Below are 17,500 nucleotides of genomic sequence, written 5' to 3' on the forward strand. Positions count from 1 at the left end.
ACTCATACACATTCACACACACACACACATCTACATACACACCTACACACACACAGTTTTCACTATAAGCTCGTTCAAATGTATATAGAGTCATATAGCCTGCATTTTTGCTAAATCTATTTTTGTATCAAACATACACACACACACACATGCAAACATGCGTAAACACACACACACGTACACACACACACGTCTAATGCTCAAACAATATTCCATTGTCAATGTCTTGTGTCATCAGTGGTGTCTTTAATCTTATTTTATTTTATTTGTTATTCTACTTTATTATAATCACCTTGTTTTGTTTTTCTTTATATGGTTGCCATGACGACAGAATGCTGTTTCTGATATTGCTTATTATCGTTATTTATTGGTGTGTATATTGTGTTTATATTTTGCTGTAATATAAGATGTGTAGATGGTACGAGCTGAACGGGAGACACACACACACACACACACACACACACACACACACCTACTTTTTTTGTTCCATCTTTAAATACAAAATACAATACACACACAAATACAGTGTGTGTGTGTGATTCTATGTAGAAATCATATAATAAAGCCACTCAGTCGTGATGTTTGATCACTTCTCTGTACTCTTCTTTATTCTCTGTATCACATGTCAGTCTCGTGTGTGTTTGAACTGTAAAACTATTAAACTGTGAAACATGTAAACTACATTTACGTTTAATCTTTACGTTTAACCTTCACGTATAATCTTAACATTTAATCTTTGTTTAAACTTTACATGTAATTTTTAGTTTTAATATTTACATTTAATCTTTGGTTAATTTTTACGTTTAATCTTTGTTTCATTTTTATGTTTAATCTCTACATTTAACCTTCATGTATTATCTTTACATTTAATCTCTACATTTAATCTCTACATTTAACCTTCATGTATTATCTCTACATTTAATCTCTACATTTAACCTTCATGTATAATCTCTACATTTAATCTCTACATTTAACCTTCATGTATTATCTCTACATTTAATCTCTACATTTAACCTTCATGTATTATCTCTACATTTAATCTCTACATTTAACCTTCATGTATAATCTCTACATTTAATCTCTACATTTAACCTTCATGTATAATCTCTACATTTAATCTCTACATTTAACCTTCATGTATAATCTTTACATTTAATCTTTCTTTAATCTTTACATTTAATGTTTGTTACATTTTTCCTTAATCTTTGTTTAAACTTTATGTTAATCTTAAGGGATTTGTTCAGATTGGAACCTTGAAATTGGTACAGGTAATCAGACACACACACACACACACACACACACACACACACACACACACACCCAAAACTGAAAATACACTCATAAGAAGTTCTATATTTTATTCTTTAGATTGTGATCTAATAGATATTGATTATAATAGATGTAGACATTTTCATAAACAGCATCTTTAATTATTTATTTGAAGAATACAGAAACCCACACTCCTTAACAAGTCACCTATAATGATATTTCTAAACAAACGTTTTTAATTTACGTGGACGTTAATCTTCGGGTCACACCTGACTATACACGTCATCTGAGCACCTGGGAAGGGGCGTGGCTTTTCTCCTAGCACGTGTGTTCAACACAGTCGCTGCTTTTCTCTCCACTTCTTGCATGTCCATGTGCAGTGCTGCAGCCATTTCCTGCCTTGTCATGCTAACAAAACTGCGATCTGCAGCAAGACAAGCCATGCCCCCTGCCTCCAACACCTACCACAAACAGGAAGTGATGAAACAGTCATTCTCTGTGTTACACCTGGCCTGTATGTGCACCCACAAATGAGTGTGTGTGTGTGTGTGTGTGTGTGTGTGTGTGTTCACCTCCTGGATGAGTAGCTCAGCAGCACTCACTAGGCCCTGCGCTTCATCACTGGTGCATGCTGGGAAATGGAGCTCACTGAAGAGTGATACAGTGTAAAACATCACTCTGTGTTTATTATAACTACACAACACTGTATATATTACACACATCATTGTATATATTACACACACACACACACACACACATCACTGTATATATTATACACACACTGCTGTCACATCCTGTCTTACCTTTGTGTGCCATTGTTGTTTGTGTTGTTGTTATTGTTTGTGTAGTGTGTGTAGTTGTATTGTGTGTAGTTGTGTGTGTGGGTGGAGACTCGGGGTGATGTTTCACTGTCCTGCGCTCTGACGTCACTGATCTGTAGAGGGCGCTGACTCACAACCTGAGTGTGTGCAGCTCCTCCATGCTGCAGTGAGAACGGGTCCACGTGATTCCCAAACAGGCCTCCAGTTCGCTACACACACGCATTATACACACACACACACACACATCAGTCCACTATAAAGTGATTAGGGAAAGTGGAGGAGGAATGAAAATAAAGATAGAACACAGCACTAAGGAAGGATGTGAAAATTAAACCGGGTGTTTTTATTTTATCGGTTTGAGACTCACCCTGTAAATTACTTTATCGGTTTGAGACTCACCCTGTAAATTACTTTATCGGTTTGAGACTCACCCTGTAAATTACTTTATCGGTTTGAGACTCACCCTGTAAATTACTTTATCGGTTTGAGACTCACCCTGTAAATTGCGTCTTCAGCCGCCTCGTCCATCACCCTGTCCATTTCGTATTCATCCATCAGGTCCCCAGAAATCGCTCTCTGCAGCTCGGGAGCCGCCTCTTCCTCAATACTCCTCAACCCAGCCTGTATTGAGTTAGGTGTGTGATTTGGGACAGGTCCATGGTAAAATATATATGTCATTAGGGAGCAGGGTGAGTGTGAGTCTCACCTGTATTTCATTGGTGGTTTTTTTATTCTTGGTCGGTCTGTAGCCGTAATATTCTTCCTGCCGCTTTATAAACTTCCTGAAATGCTCCTGAATCAGGAACGTAGCGTAGAACTTCCCTACTGTCACCTCGTCATCTACACACACACACACACACACACACACACACAGCTGTAAAATGCAGGATGTAGTGTGTAGGGTATAAGGTGTAGTGTGCAGTGTGCAGGATGTGTACCTCCGATGGGTGGAATGACCTGATCCAGCAGCTTCATGCTTGTCCTCTTCCAGATTTTCTTTATGATCGCTCGCAGCTCCTCATTAGCCTGCTGGAAATTTCCTGACCAATCAGAGCAAGAGATAGTGAACAGGCCACACCCTCTATCACATACATAGCAGTTTCTGTTAAACACTGTTAAACAGTTTCATTAACACAGTTTCTGCTATCTGTGTGTGTAGTGTGTAAGTGTGTGTGTGTAGTATGTGTGTGTAGTGTGCGTGCGTGTGTACCCTCAGTTTTGATGCGCAGTCCTGTGCGTACGAGAGCGAACAGTGTGGCGTTAAAGGTCACGGTGCCATCACTGTTTAATGGCATGTTCATGGAGATCAGCCTCTACACACACAAACACCCCCCCACACACACGATTTTATTTTTAATATTTGATCATATTTACTGTGGGTGTGTGTGTGTATCACCTTGCAGGCGACGCGGTGAGGACAGAACTTGCCGAAGCCCAGTGGAGGCTGAATTCTTCTCAACAGAGTTACAACATCCAGGTGTTTAATTCGCCCCCTACAGGACACACACACAAACACACATACACACACACATTACTCTGCGTACAGTGTTCAGTGCATAGAGGTCTAAGCTCAGGGATGTAAATGTTTATATTGGTAAAAGCTGAGAGCTGATTGGTCAGTGACTCACGTGGCTTCGGGGTCGTACTCCGCCCAAATCTTCTTAAACTCATCCAGATGATGTGGCCCAAGGATCGACCAATCACGTGTCAGATAATCAAAGTTATCCATGATGACAGCCACAAACAGGTTAATGATCTAAAACCACAACAGGTGCAGTCAGGTGTGTGTATGTTTGTGTGTGTGTGTGTGTGTGTGTATGTTTGTGTGTGTGTGTGAGTATATGTTTGTATGTGTGTGTATGTTTGTGTTTTTGTGTGTGTATGTTTGTTTGTGTGTGTGTGTGTGTGTGTGTGTTTGTGTGAGTGTATGTTTGTGTGTGTTTGTGTGTGTTTGTGTGAGTGTATGTTTGTGTGTGTGTGTTTGTGTGAGTGTATGTTTGTGTGTGTGTGAGTGTATGTTTGTGTGTGTGTGTGTTTGTGTGAGTGTATGTTTGTGTGTGAGTGTATGTTTGTGTGTGTGTGTTTGTGTGAGTGTATGTTTGTGTGTGAGTGTGTGTTTGTGTGAGTGTATGTTTGTGTGTGTGTGAGTGTATGTTTGTGTGTGAGTGTATGTTTGTGTGTGTGTGTGTGTGTTTGTGTGAGTGTATGTTTGTGTGTGTGTGAGTGTATGTTTGTGTGTGAGTGTATGTTTGTGTGTGTGTGTGTGTGTGTTTGTGTGAGTGTATGTTTGTGTGTGTGTGTGTGTATGTTTGTGTTTTTGTGTGTATGTTTGTGTGTGTGTGTTTGTGTGAGTGTATGTTTGTGTGTGTTTGTGTGTGTGTGTTTGTGTGAGTGTATGTTTGTGTGTGTTTGTGTGAGTGTATGTTTGTGTGTGAGTGTATGTTTGTGTGAGTGTATGTTTGTGTGTGTTTGTGTGTGTGTGTTTGTGTGTGAGTGTATGTTTGTGTGTGTGTGTTTGTGTGAGTGTATGTTTGTGTGTGAGTGTATGTTTGTGTGTGTGTGTTTGTGTGAGTGTATGTTTGTGTGTGTTTGTGTGAGTGTATGTTTGTGTGTGTTTGTGTGTGTGTGTTTGTGTGAGTGTATGTTTGTGTGTGTTTGTGTGTGTGTGTTTGTGTGAGTGTATGTTTGTGTGTGTTTGTGTGAGTGTATGTTTGTGTGAGTGTATGTTTGTGTGTGTTTGTGTGAGTGTATGTTTGTGTGTGTGTGTGTGTTTGTGTGAGTGTATGTTTGTGTGTGTTTGTGTGTGTGTGTTTGTGTGAGTGTATGTTTGTGTGTGTTTGTGTGAGTGTATGTTTGTGTGTGAGTGTATGTTTGTCTGTGTTTGTGTGTGTGTGTGTTTGTGTGAGTGTATGTTTGTGTGTGAGTGTATGTTTGTGTGTGTTTGTGTGAGTGTATGTTTGTGTGTGTTTGTGTGTGTATGTTTGTGTGAGTGTATGTTTGTGTGTGTTTGTGTGTGTGTTTGTGTGAGTGTATGTTTGTGTGTGTTTGTGTGAGTGTATGTTTGTGTGAGTGTATGTTTGTGTGTGTTTGTGTGTGTGTGTGTTTGTGTGAGTGTATGTTTGTGTGTGTGTGTGTGTTTGTGTGAGTGTATGTTTGTGTGTGTTTGTGTGTGTGTGTTTGTGTGAGTGTATGTTTGTGTGTGTTTGTGTGAGTGTATGTTTGTGTGTGAGTGTATGTTTGTCTGTGTTTGTGTGTGTGTTTGTGTGAGTGTATGTTTGTGTGTGAGTGTATGTTTGTGTGTGTTTGTGTGTGTATGTTTGTGTGAGTGTATGTTTGTGTGTGTTTGTGTGTGTGTTTGTGTGAGTGTATGTTTGTGTGTGTTTGTGTGAGTGTATGTTTGTGTGAGTGTATGTTTGTGTGTGTTTGTGTGTGTGTGTGTTTGTGTGAGTGTATGTTTGTGTGTGTGTGTGTGTTTGTGTGAGTGTATGTTTGTGTGTGTTTGTGTGTGTGTGTGTTTGTGTGAGTGTATGTTTGTGTGTGTTTGTGTGAGTGTATGTTTGTGTGTGAGTGTATGTTTGTGTGAGTGTATGTTTGTGTGTGTTTGTGTGAGTGTATGTTTGTGTGTGTTTGTGTGAGTGTATGTTTGTGTGAGTGTGTGTTTGTGTGAGTGTATGTTTGTGTGTGTTTGTGTGTGTGTGTGTTTGTGTGAGTGTATGTTTGTCTGTGTTTGTGTGTGTGTGTTTGTGTGAGTGTATGTTTGTGTGTGTGTATGTTTGTGTTTTTGTGTGTGTATGTTTGTTTGTGTGTATGTGTGTGTGATCACCAGGAAAGCACACAGCATGTAGAAGCTCATGAAGTAAAGGACGGCGAATCCTGAGCCGCAGGTGAACTCCTCCCCTGGCAGGTAATCTGACTTGGGGTCACAGCGCTGACCATATAAACATCCCAACATCACTTCCTGCCACGCCTCACCTGTAGCACACCTGCACACACACACACACACACACACACACACACACACACACACACACACACACACACAGGTCATAAACACACCTGTGCTGGTGAGAGAGGTGAGCTGAAGTGTAACTCACCTGAAGAGCAGCAGCACAGCCTGCGGAAACGTCTGGAAATTATTATTGCGGTTAATCACCGTTCCATCAATCAGTGCGATCTTCCCAAACACCTGCAGGGGCGCACACACACACACACACACACACACACCCCTGTACACTTCCTGACTGAGTGGGGGAATCACAGAGAGACGGACAGACGGCGCGAGAGACTGAGAGACAGACAGACGGAGCGAGAGACCGAGAGACAGACAGATGGCGCGAGAGACCGAGAGACAGACAGATGGCGCGAGAGACCGAGAGACAGACAGACGGAGCGAGAGACCGAGAGACAGACAGACGGAGCGAGAGACCGAGAGACAGAGATGGAGCAAGAGACTGAGAGACAGACAGACAGAGCGAGAGACCGAGAGACAGACAGACAGACGGAGCGAGAGACCGAGAGACAGACAGACAGACGGAGCGAGAGACCGAGAGACAGACAGACAGACGGAGCGAGAGACCGAGAGACAGACAGACGGAGCGAGAGACTGAGAGACAGACAGAGAACATTTAATTTGAAATTTAAAATGAAGAAAGTTAAATATTCCTTTCAAACACAAACACTTTCTCTTAATTAATCATTAACTCTTCCCCCCATCACTATGGTTACCTGCTGCCAATCAAACCCAGTCTTCCAAAAACTTTACTTCTAACCTGTGTGTGTGTGTGTGTGTGTGTGTGTGTGTGTGTGTGTGCGTGTGTGCGTGCCTCACCTGCATGCCTATGACAGCGTAGATGAAAAAGAGCATAACGATGAGCAGAGCCACATATGGTAGAGCCTGCACACACACACACATACACACACACATCAGTAAGACACAAACACACAACATCAACACAAAACAAAAAGTATACACACAGACACACACATCAGTACAAAACAAAAAGTAAAAATACACACACACACACACACACACACACACACACACACACACTGACTTGGAAGGACTTGATGAAGGTCCACAGTAGGTTTCGAATTCCCTCAAATCGATTCAGCAGCTTCACCAGGCGCATCACACGGAACAGACGGAACAGTGTGATGGACACACTCATGTTCTCAGAGTCCTACACACACACACACACACACACACATACATATATATATATATATATATCATATCAACAGGTGTAAAATATTTTAAATCATTGTTTTATACATTTCTCATGTTATAAAGATATATATTTGAGCGCTGAGAGGCAGTACTTACTGCAATCTCCTGCATCGGGTTCACTTCCTGATAAACACACACACACACACACACACACACACAGAGTCAGGATCAAGAACTCCTGGTTGTGTCTCATAGGTTGAATACTGAAAGCAGCAGACAGAGTTACCTCACAGCCGGTCAGACAGTACAGACCTCCCTGTGCAGCCAGGGCCACCTGAGAGGGGGTGGAGTTAGAGATAAAGCATATAGACAGGTGAATATATGGTGATGAAGACGTGTGTGTTGTTGTCCGTATGGTTTTGGGGGAATTTAAAGCAGGTGTATAAGGATGATGAAGATGAAGAAGATGATAAAACATACATTAATTTCACTCAGAATGACGTCAACGATGCTGCCGACAACAATGACGAAGTCAAATACATTCCACGGGTCTCCGAAATAACCCTGAGAGAGAGGTGCGGCATTATGAGTCATGTAGTTCATTAAGGTGTAAATTTGTTAATGAACTCTTTCTGAGGAATTATGGGTAATGTAGTTCACCTTGGCTTTGAAGGCTCCAACTTTAAGAATCATCTCGACGGTGAACAGAACAGTGAAGATCACGTTCAGCATATCAGACAGGTGAGTGATGTGTTCCGACTGATTACAGTGCTGCAGGATGTACAACACAACACAACTCAACATACACACACACACACAACTCAACACAACACAATTCAACACACACACAACTCAACACAACACAACTCAACACACACATACACAACACAACATACACACAACTCAACACAACACAGCACACACACACAACTCAACTCAACACACACATACACAACACAACACACACATACACACAACTCAACACAACACAGCACACACACACAACTCAACACAACACACACACACACACAACTCAACACAACACAACACACACATACACACAACTCAACACAACACACACATACACACAACTCAACACTACACAACACACACACACACGACTAACACACACACAACTCAACACACACACTCATCTCAACACACACACACACACTAAACTCACAATCACACACACAACTCAAACACACACAACTCACACTCAACACACACACTTATCTCAACACACACACACACAACTCAACACTCACACACATAACTCTCACACACACAACTCAACATACACACACAACTCACACACACACAACTCACACTCAACACACACACACATTCATCTCAACAAACACACACACAGACACATTCACACACACACACACTCTCATTTCAACACATACACACACAACTCACACACACACCTCTCAATCTTGAACACACGTCATTCACAACTCCAAGGAATATCATGACAATCATACACTGTAAGGAGCTAGTGTGTGTTCCCCGCTGCGCTGAGCGCAGGTGTTCATACCTGCATCCCCAGACACATGGTGTTCAGCATGATGAGGAGGAACATTAAGTACTCAAAGTAGCAGGAAGTCACAATGTACCACACTTGATATTGATACGGGTTTTTGGGAATGTAGCATCGGAGTGGGCGGGCCTTCAGTGCGTACTGCACACACTGGCGCTGCACACACACGCACACACACACACACACACACACACACACAGAGTTGAAGTCCTGAATTTTCTGGTAGCAGGGGTGAAGTGTACATGAGTAGGTGTTCTACCTGGTTCTTGTCCAGCTCACAGTTCTTGTATTCCTGCTCCCCCTGCTCCTGGAAGGTGACAATCACGAAGCCAACAAAAATGTTCATCATGAAGAAGGCGATGAGGATGAGATAGACGATAAAGAAGATGGAGATCCCAATGCGGTTATTGTACACAGGGCCGACATCCTCCATGTTGGAATCGATGGCTTTATACAGCAGCCTACAGACCCACACGCACACACACACAATGAGTTAAGTCTGCTATCTAATGTGAAATGTGTATTATGACTAATTTCATATCAGTGAGCTGAAGTGTAAAGTAGTAGGTGTGTGATGCATTACTTTGGCCAGCCCTCAAAAGTGGAGGCAGTGAAGAGTGCCAGCATGCCGTTCAGCACATTGTCAAAGTTTAAGTTGCTGTTAATCCACTTCCTCTTGTGGATCACCATCTCATGCAGAGCGTTGTCCTGGTAATAGATAAATTTCCCCCTAAAAACAAAACAACCCTAAACTTGGTTTTCTTTTAAAATAAAAGCTAACAAGCATGAGCAGTGTACCTGACAGAGCAGGTCATACAGGGGATCTAGCAAGGCTTCCTCAGCATCACTTCCTCTGCATCTAGTCCAGGGTCTTCCTAGTTGCAGGCAGTTGATGGCTTTGCTCAGCTTCTGTATAGTGGACATCTTGTCTAGCTTGGCCATGATGGGGAACCACTTGATCAAGTCGAGAGTGATGTCTGAGATGGTGTTTTCCCATGAGTACAGGTCAAAGTAGTGCTCCACCCATCTCTCCAGCTGTTTGCCTATGTCTTTGGTAGTTTCCCCGGTAGCTGACTTCAATGGTGCCTCTTTGCTCCACATGAGGCTGATGGCTCATTTGATCCAATCATACACTCCAGGAATGTTGCTGGAATCAGCTGTAAACTGGATGGCTCTATATAGACAAAGCCAGAAATCATTTGCACAGCATTGAACTGTTTTCTGGACTTTGATTCTGGCTGACACCTGTGTAGCATTGTATCTGTGTTATAGCAGAAACAGAATACAGAGCAGTGCTCCATCATCTTGAGTAGTGTGTTATAAACAGTCTGTCTGTTACCACTGCCATGTTGTGCGTGCCATCTTCTGCTAATTTCCCGTTAATCATGGTCCACATGTCCCAGCATCTCAGTCTGAATGCTGGTCTCTTTTTTGCTATTTTCTTTGCCTTGTCTGGTGCAGGCTTCTACAGCCTACAGTTCAGATATGTTTGGTCCTGAGCCCCACACACCCAGTGGGGAAAGCAGGCCATGGCAGGACAGCACCTGAAGGCTGGCTGGGGGCTGCCCAGCTTGAGGCAGGTGGTAACTGTCCAGTGAAACACAAAGATCTCTCCCCTGGTGCCTTGTTACATCAACAACTGAGCTAGGTTTATCACTGATAACTACAGCTTTCTGTGCTATGTCATCACGGTGAAGTGACATTTGAGTGACCTCTCCAGTGCACAGGCCTGGACAGGGTTTGTATGGGAGACATGCTGCTGCCCATGTAGCAAGCCCCTCTCTCATCTTCAAAGATGTAGTCCAAGGAAAGGGCAGGAGCCAATACAGGTTGGCAATGATGTTGCTGTTGGAGTTGCCAGAATGAAGCCAATAACAACACCGGACTGCCTTTGGGACTCCAGCTCCAGTTTTCACCAAAAGATTGACTCCCAAAGCCTTTACCTCTCCCGAGGCCATCCACAATGCAATGGGACATGTGGTCTTTAAGCATTCCTTGGTGCACTTTGGTCAGGCCATTGACTCAAGTCAACTGAAGACAAGTGTTGAAGACAAGAGTGCCTGTCCCCTCAGAGGAGTGCAGCTGCCAGGAGACAAAGGTCCTCTCTCTTCCCAGAGTCCCATACACCCCATGCACACGTTCTGAAATGCTAACTAATTCTAAACATGAACCTGACATGAAAAACTCACCTGCACTCTGCTTCCGTCATCTTGAGTGGATCTGTGCAGGCGTAAAATTTACCCTGAGAAAGAAATTATATCTAATTATCAACCAGAATCCCCTGTCCTTCTCTACAGCGAGAATATAACATGATGTGTTCTGAAGAGCTGGTAGCTACAGGGTCTCTCTCTCTCTCCCTCTCTCTCTCTCTCTCACACACACACACACACACACACACACACACACACACTTCACAAGTGTGTGGAGTAATCTTTTATATGTACAGTGAGCTCTTCACCCTGAACAATTGAACTCCGATGCAGGCGAACATGAAGTCCAGCAGCATGGTGACCAGCACAATGTTCCCGATTGTCTTAATGGCCACAAACACACACTGAACCACGTGCTGAAAAAAACACACAGTGAACATGTGAACATGCTACAATAACCTGAACATCATTTCTGTAATGAAAATATGAATTAGTGAAACTAAACCCAAACACATGAAAAGGTTTCTTTCACTTTTAGAACATTTTACACTGGTCCTTCGTGTGTGTGTGTGTGTGCGCGTGTGTGTGAGAATATACGTGTGTAAATTCACCTTGAGTCCTTTTGCTCTGTTTATGGCTCGTAAAGGTCTCAGGACTCTCAGCACTCGCAGGATCTTCACTACAGAGATGGCACTGGATCTACATTATCAACACACACAATCACTAACACACCTCTTACACACACACAGACACACACACCCACACACACACTGTCATTGGTCTGTAAGAGATTTCAGCATGGATGAAACTCACTCCATCCCCATGGAGAGCAGCGAGACTCCGACTACGATCAGGTCCAGGATGTTGAAGGAGTTCCTGCAGAAGGAGCCTTTGTGTAAGAAAGCACCGTACGTTGTCATCTGGAACGGACGCAGACGAGGCGAGTCACTCACACAGCTCACACACATTACACTTGTCTACAGTTGTGATTGTGATGGTAGCTACACTTACAGTTGTTCCCATTAAAAATACCAGATGTTACACACAGTCACAATTAACTGAAGTTACAGTTACATTCATTACATGTGTTACATTTAACATGTTCAAAATATTAGTTACACAAATTGCAGGTGTTACAGTTGACATGTTGTAGCTCCCGTGGTTATACAGATGTTGTAGACAGACAGATGTTACAGTTGTAGTTACAGCAGTACCTTCAGCACGATCTCAGCCGTGAAGACAGAAGTGAAGACGATGTCTGCGTACGCCAAAACCTACGCCGCAGCAGGACAGCAGCATGTGGAGATATATGGATTACATTATTATTCAAAACAACACTGAAGAGTTCAGTAATAAAAGCAGCCTCAGGTATGTCTCAGATCCTCTGTCTCTACCTGCTGTTTCTCACCCAGGTGTTTCACCTGCTTCAGGGGGCGTGTACCTGGTTTCTGAAGGACAGCGGGTCGATGGGGTCCTCAGCTGCCAGGGAGATGCTGCTCAGCAGGATGAAGAGGAGGATGATGTTGGTAAATGTCGTGGCGTTGATAATGCGGTGGCACAACTTACGGAACCTGGTGAGAGAAATGAACATGTAATGATTGTTGATGGTCACATGATAGCAGTTATCTGTCTGTCTGTCTGTCCGTCTGTCTGTCCATCTGTCTGTTGTCTGTCTGCATACACACTTGTTCTGTGGGCCAAAGACGAAGAAGGAGCTGGCCTCGGGCATCGGCACCACTGTCTCCTTCAGCTGCAGGTCAGCCATTGGCCGAGGCCTCGGGCTGGTGGGGATCTCAGGCTCCTCCTCCTCATCATCACCTAGGTAATGGTCACAACAAAACATCACTCATCAGCTGTTCTGTGAGGACTGTCTTAGTTTGAGAAGCGACCTACAGCAAGAGACAAAATGAACAAAGACATCATGAAGGACTTTTAAGAGAAAGTTCTAGTCCCTCTGAAGACGGCATCTCAAACCGCTAGAAATTAATTTGTGTTAAATAATAAGTGTGTTGTTTAATGTGCAATCAATGATTAGTACTGATTAATATGCATGAATATACTTTAAACTTTAACTTTAAAAAGCCCTATGTATTAAGAAAGTTTCTGTTTTAGATGGAAAATGTGAAATCAGCGCTGTGGTAACACATTTAACACAAATCAAACTTTTAGGAGTTTAGTTCCGGAAGACTTTAAAAGATTAAAATACTTGTGTAAAATACTTACTTACCTGGAAAGTCAGCTGGAGGGAAAGGGTCTTTAATCTCATTTACATTGGACTCAAACTCGTCCACCTTCAGCTGCTCACACCAGAGACATCGCATTTTTAATACACACAGTTACACCGATGTGCCGGTTTAGTGATTAAAGCATTAAATAGAGGAAAATGTCACACTGAATAAAGGCAGTAATGTTTCACCCGGGCTGTGGTCGGGATCCCCTCCGTCTTTGCTCGCTGCTCTGCCAGTTTCTTAGCCAGACTTTTATCTTCATCTCCTTTATCAGACATTTTAGATCTGAATCACACACCAATCAGACGTGTAAACATTACTGTGACACACCTGACAATTAGTGACACGTTTGACCTTTGGCCTCACCTGAGCATCTTTTTACGTTTCTTTTCCTCTGCCTTTTCCTTCTGGGCAGAGGTGAGACTCTCGGCCTCGGCCAGGTTATCCACCGCAATGGCCAAGAACACATTTAACAGGATATCTGTGTGGGGAAGCTCAGGAAAACACGCGCACACACACACACACACACACACACACACACACACACACACACACACACACACACACACACACTGGGCAGAGGATACAGTTACCGCAGATAAACAGGATGATGAAGTAAATGCTGACGAGGATCCCAGGTATCACAGGACCTCCATGAGCCATGATGCCATCATACATCACACTGTTCCAGTCCTCTCCTGTCAGGATCTACACAGAGGGAGAGAGACAGACAGACAGACAGACAGACAGTGAAACAGACAAACAGAGAGTGAGACAAACAGAGAGTGAGACAAACAAACAGAGTGAGACAGTACAGTGTTCTGATCTCATAAAGGATTTTTCTCCACATGCTTATGTTATATTATTAATATGAAGTTATGTTATTAAAGTGTGTGTCCTGTGTGTGCACTTGTGCATGATGTGTGTGTGTGTGTGTGTGTGTGTGTGTGTGTGTGTCATTACCTGGAAGACGGTGATGAGTGCCTGAGGGAAATTGTCAAAGTTGCTTCGTCTTATTTTCTGGTCAGGGAAGTTGAATTTTCCGCCAAACACCTGCATGCCGAGCAGAGCGAAGATGACGATAAAGAGGAAGAGGAGGAGCAGGAGAGACGCGATGGAACGCACCGAGTTCAACAGAGACGCCACCAGGTTACTGAGAGATGTCCAGTACCTATCACACACACACACACACACACACACACACACGGTCACTTTGATTACCCCCGAGTGGTTTAACATTACACTTTTAGCATTACACATGCATTAAGATCACACTAAGAGTAAGATGAAAGTGTGTACTTCGTGACTTTGATGAGGCGCAGCAGGCGAATGCAACGCATAACTGAGATGCCCATGGTGGACATGATGCCCATGTGGACCAAGATGAGCTCCAGAATCCCCACAGACACGACGAAACAGTCAAAACGATTAAACAGAGACATGAAGTAGGCAGGGAGGCCGAGAGCGTACATCTTCATCACCATCTCCACCGCGAACAGAGACAGCAGAGCTTTATTCGAATTCTCTATGGACAATCAGATACAGGACAACAATCAACACCCTGCAAACATGGGAGAGGAACTGACCCAAACTGGAACTGACCCAAACTGGAACTGACCCAAACTGGAACTGACCACTCTCAAAGTAGACATAATAATGTTAATATGAAAAATCTGATGTTCATCTGAGGAGTCTGATGGCGTTAGTCTGATCATGTGGAATGGGAGTCTGATAGGAGTTTGACCTTGGAAGTCGGTGAGGGACTGGGACTGCTGATGATGCTCCGTGGCAATGACCAGTGTGTTGAAGAATACCAGCAGGAAGATGAGCCAGTAGAAGAGCTTGGATTTCACCCATACATGGCACTTCCTCCGGAAGAACCGATTCCAGCGGCGAGCATGACGCCTGAGGAGAACATGGTGTTAATTTCAGTCCAAAACTATTCAAATTAAAATATATCTCAATATTTTATCAGCAGGAATTGGAAACAGTAACTGATCACTTACACATAGTACATGAGTCTGTTTAGACCCTCCAACTCGTACAGGCTCTCCGTCTCAGAACCTCTCTCCTGCAGCGGCAACAGACCTGAGGAACATCAGAGGACAGAGACAGAGAAAGACACCAGAGACCTTGGACTTTAAAGTTTCCTTTCATTTAGATTTAACTTGTGCCCTAGCAAGCTGTGAGTCATCTTTAAAAAAAACAAATTCAACTTTGAGACACCAGAGAGAGAAACCAGAGAGACACCAGAGAGAGATACCAGAGAGAGACACCGGAGAGAGAGATAGCAAAGAGAGATACCAGAGAGAGACACCAGAGAGACACCAGAGAGAGATACCAGAGAGAGATACCAGAGAGAGATAGTGGAGAGAGACACCACAGAGACACCACAGAGAGATAGCAGAGAGTGATACCAGAGAGACACCAGAGAGAGATAGCGAAGAGAGACACCACAGAGACACCAGAGAGAGATAGCAGAGAGTGATACCAGAGACACCAGAGAGATAGCAAAGAGAGACACCAGAGAGAGATACCAGAGAGAGATACCAGAGAAAGACACCAGAGAGCGATACCAGAGAGACACAAGAGAGAGATAGCAGAGAGTGATACCAGAGAGACACCAGAGAGAGATACCAGAGAAAGACACCAGAGAGCGATACCAGAGAGACACATGAGAGAGATAGCAGAGAGTGATACCAGAGAGACACCAGAGAGATAGCAAAGAGAGACACCAGAGAGATACCAGAGAGAGACACCAGAGAGCGATACCAGAGAGACACCAGAAAGAGATAGTAAAGAGAGACTAAAGAGAGAGACACCAGAAAGAGATAGTAAAGAGAGACTAAAGAGAGAGACACCACAGAGAAACCACAGAGAGACCACAGAGATAGATACCAGAGAGAGACACCAGAGAGAGATAACAGAGAGAGATAACAGAGAGAGATAGAAAAAAGAGACACCAGAGAGAGACACCAGAGAGACACCAGAGAGTGATACCAGAGAGAGAGACACCAGAAAGAGATAGCAAAGAGAGATATCAGAGAGAGACACCAGAGAGAGATGCCAGAGAGAGATGCCAGAGATAGACACCAGAGAGACATCAGAGAGAGAGATAGCAAAGAGAGATACCAGAGAGAGACACGAGAGAGAGATACCAGAGAGAGATAGTGGAGAGAGACACCACAGAGACACCAGAGAGAGATAGCAGACAGTGATACCAGAGACACCAGAGAGATAGCAAAGAGAGACACCAGAGAGAGACACCAGAGAGAGATACCAGAGAAAGACACCAGAGAGCGATACCAGAGAGACACAAGAGAGAGATAGCAGAGAGTGATACCAGAGAGACACCAGAGAGAGATAACAGAGAAAGACACCAGAGAGCGATACCAGAGAGACACAAGAGAGAGATAGCAGAGAGTGATACCAGAGAGACACCAGAGAGAGATAACAGAGAAAGACACCAGAGAGCGATACCAGAGAGACACAAGAGAGAGATAGCAGAGAGTGATACCAGAGAGACACCAGAGAGATAGCAAAGAGAGACACCAGAGAGAGAGAGATACCAGAGAGAGACACCAGAGAGAGATACCAGAGAGAGACACCAGAGAGATAGCAAAGAGAGACACCAGAGAGAGATAGCAGAGAGAGATAGCAGAGAGAGATACCAGAGAGAGACACCAGAGAGACACCAGAGAGAGACACCAGAGAGAGACACCAGAGAGAGATGCCAGAGAGAGATGCCAGAGAGAGATAGCAGAGAGAGATAGCAGAGAGAGATACCAGAGAGAGACACCAGAGAGACACCAGAGAGAGACACCAGAGAGAGACACCAGAGAGAGATGCCAGAGAGAGATAGCAAAGAGAGATACCAGAGAGAGACACCAGAGAGACATCAGAGAGACACCAGAGAGACACCAGAGAGAGACATCAGAGAGAAACACCAGAATGTGCTTTTGTGAGTGTGTAAATGTGTGTTTGACCTTGACCCTCCTGGTCAGGGTCCATGATCTCAGCCTGAGTGATCCACTCCATGTAACCCTTCAGATCTTCATCCAGCTGCTGACGTTCACGCAACTTCTGATACTCACCACTCCGAGAGCTCTTCTCCCGCTCCTTAGTGAACTCACTGAGTGAGGGAAACACACACACAATATAATACACAATGATACATTCCGAATAACACACACACACACACACACACACACAATGATGTGTGACACTGACCCACACAGGACTCCCAGCACCATGTTTAAGATGAAAAATGATCCCAGCAGAATGAGAGTGACGAAGTAGAGCCACGGCCACTCCATCCC

General features: G+C 43.8%; 2 protein-coding genes across 2 annotated transcripts in view; one reads left to right on the forward strand and one right to left on the reverse strand.

Annotated features, from left to right (window-relative positions):
- Positions 1–586, forward strand: part of stk38b (serine/threonine kinase 38b) — a 17,639-nt gene extending 17,053 nt beyond the window's left edge. The window contains exon 14 of the mRNA XM_053653163.1: positions 1–586. This exon is cut by the window's left edge and continues 750 nt beyond it. The gene's annotated coding sequence lies outside the window, so the exon portion shown is untranslated.
- Positions 587–952: 366 nt separating this feature from the next.
- The window catches only part of cacna1sa (calcium channel, voltage-dependent, L type, alpha 1S subunit, a), a 21,998-nt gene continuing 5,450 nt past the window's right edge, over positions 953–17,500 (reverse strand). Inside the window, exons 9-45 of the mRNA XM_053653170.1 lie at positions 17,412–17,500; positions 17,168–17,313; positions 15,188–15,269; positions 14,926–15,086; positions 14,481–14,706; positions 14,145–14,352; positions 13,769–13,889; positions 13,548–13,662; positions 13,370–13,466; positions 13,181–13,250; positions 12,639–12,771; positions 12,395–12,524; positions 12,168–12,227; positions 11,767–11,873; positions 11,565–11,652; positions 11,262–11,369; positions 10,993–11,045; positions 9,387–9,533; positions 9,063–9,264; positions 8,801–8,959; positions 7,918–8,028; positions 7,738–7,821; positions 7,544–7,591; positions 7,414–7,440; positions 7,145–7,270; positions 6,919–6,984; positions 6,185–6,276; positions 5,914–6,073; positions 3,719–3,846; positions 3,487–3,583; positions 3,301–3,403; positions 3,029–3,130; positions 2,797–2,930; positions 2,586–2,711; positions 2,073–2,299; positions 1,842–1,917; positions 953–1,730 (exon numbers count right to left, since the gene is read on the reverse strand). The exon at positions 17,412–17,500 is cut by the window's right edge and continues 15 nt beyond it. Coding sequence (XP_053509145.1) covers positions 1,533–1,730; positions 1,842–1,917; positions 2,073–2,299; positions 2,586–2,711; positions 2,797–2,930; positions 3,029–3,130; positions 3,301–3,403; positions 3,487–3,583; positions 3,719–3,846; positions 5,914–6,073; positions 6,185–6,276; positions 6,919–6,984; positions 7,145–7,270; positions 7,414–7,440; positions 7,544–7,591; positions 7,738–7,821; positions 7,918–8,028; positions 8,801–8,959; positions 9,063–9,264; positions 9,387–9,533; positions 10,993–11,045; positions 11,262–11,369; positions 11,565–11,652; positions 11,767–11,873; positions 12,168–12,227; positions 12,395–12,524; positions 12,639–12,771; positions 13,181–13,250; positions 13,370–13,466; positions 13,548–13,662; positions 13,769–13,889; positions 14,145–14,352; positions 14,481–14,706; positions 14,926–15,086; positions 15,188–15,269; positions 17,168–17,313; positions 17,412–17,500 — 4,407 coding nt within the window. The 3' untranslated portion in view covers positions 953–1,532. The remainder of the gene's footprint in view (positions 1,731–1,841; positions 1,918–2,072; positions 2,300–2,585; positions 2,712–2,796; positions 2,931–3,028; positions 3,131–3,300; positions 3,404–3,486; positions 3,584–3,718; positions 3,847–5,913; positions 6,074–6,184; positions 6,277–6,918; positions 6,985–7,144; positions 7,271–7,413; positions 7,441–7,543; positions 7,592–7,737; positions 7,822–7,917; positions 8,029–8,800; positions 8,960–9,062; positions 9,265–9,386; positions 9,534–10,992; positions 11,046–11,261; positions 11,370–11,564; positions 11,653–11,766; positions 11,874–12,167; positions 12,228–12,394; positions 12,525–12,638; positions 12,772–13,180; positions 13,251–13,369; positions 13,467–13,547; positions 13,663–13,768; positions 13,890–14,144; positions 14,353–14,480; positions 14,707–14,925; positions 15,087–15,187; positions 15,270–17,167; positions 17,314–17,411) is intronic.

This window comes from Ictalurus furcatus, chromosome 21 (assembly GCF_023375685.1).
Source record: "Ictalurus furcatus strain D&B chromosome 21, Billie_1.0, whole genome shotgun sequence".
NCBI lineage: Eukaryota > Metazoa > Chordata > Actinopteri > Siluriformes > Ictaluridae > Ictalurus > Ictalurus furcatus.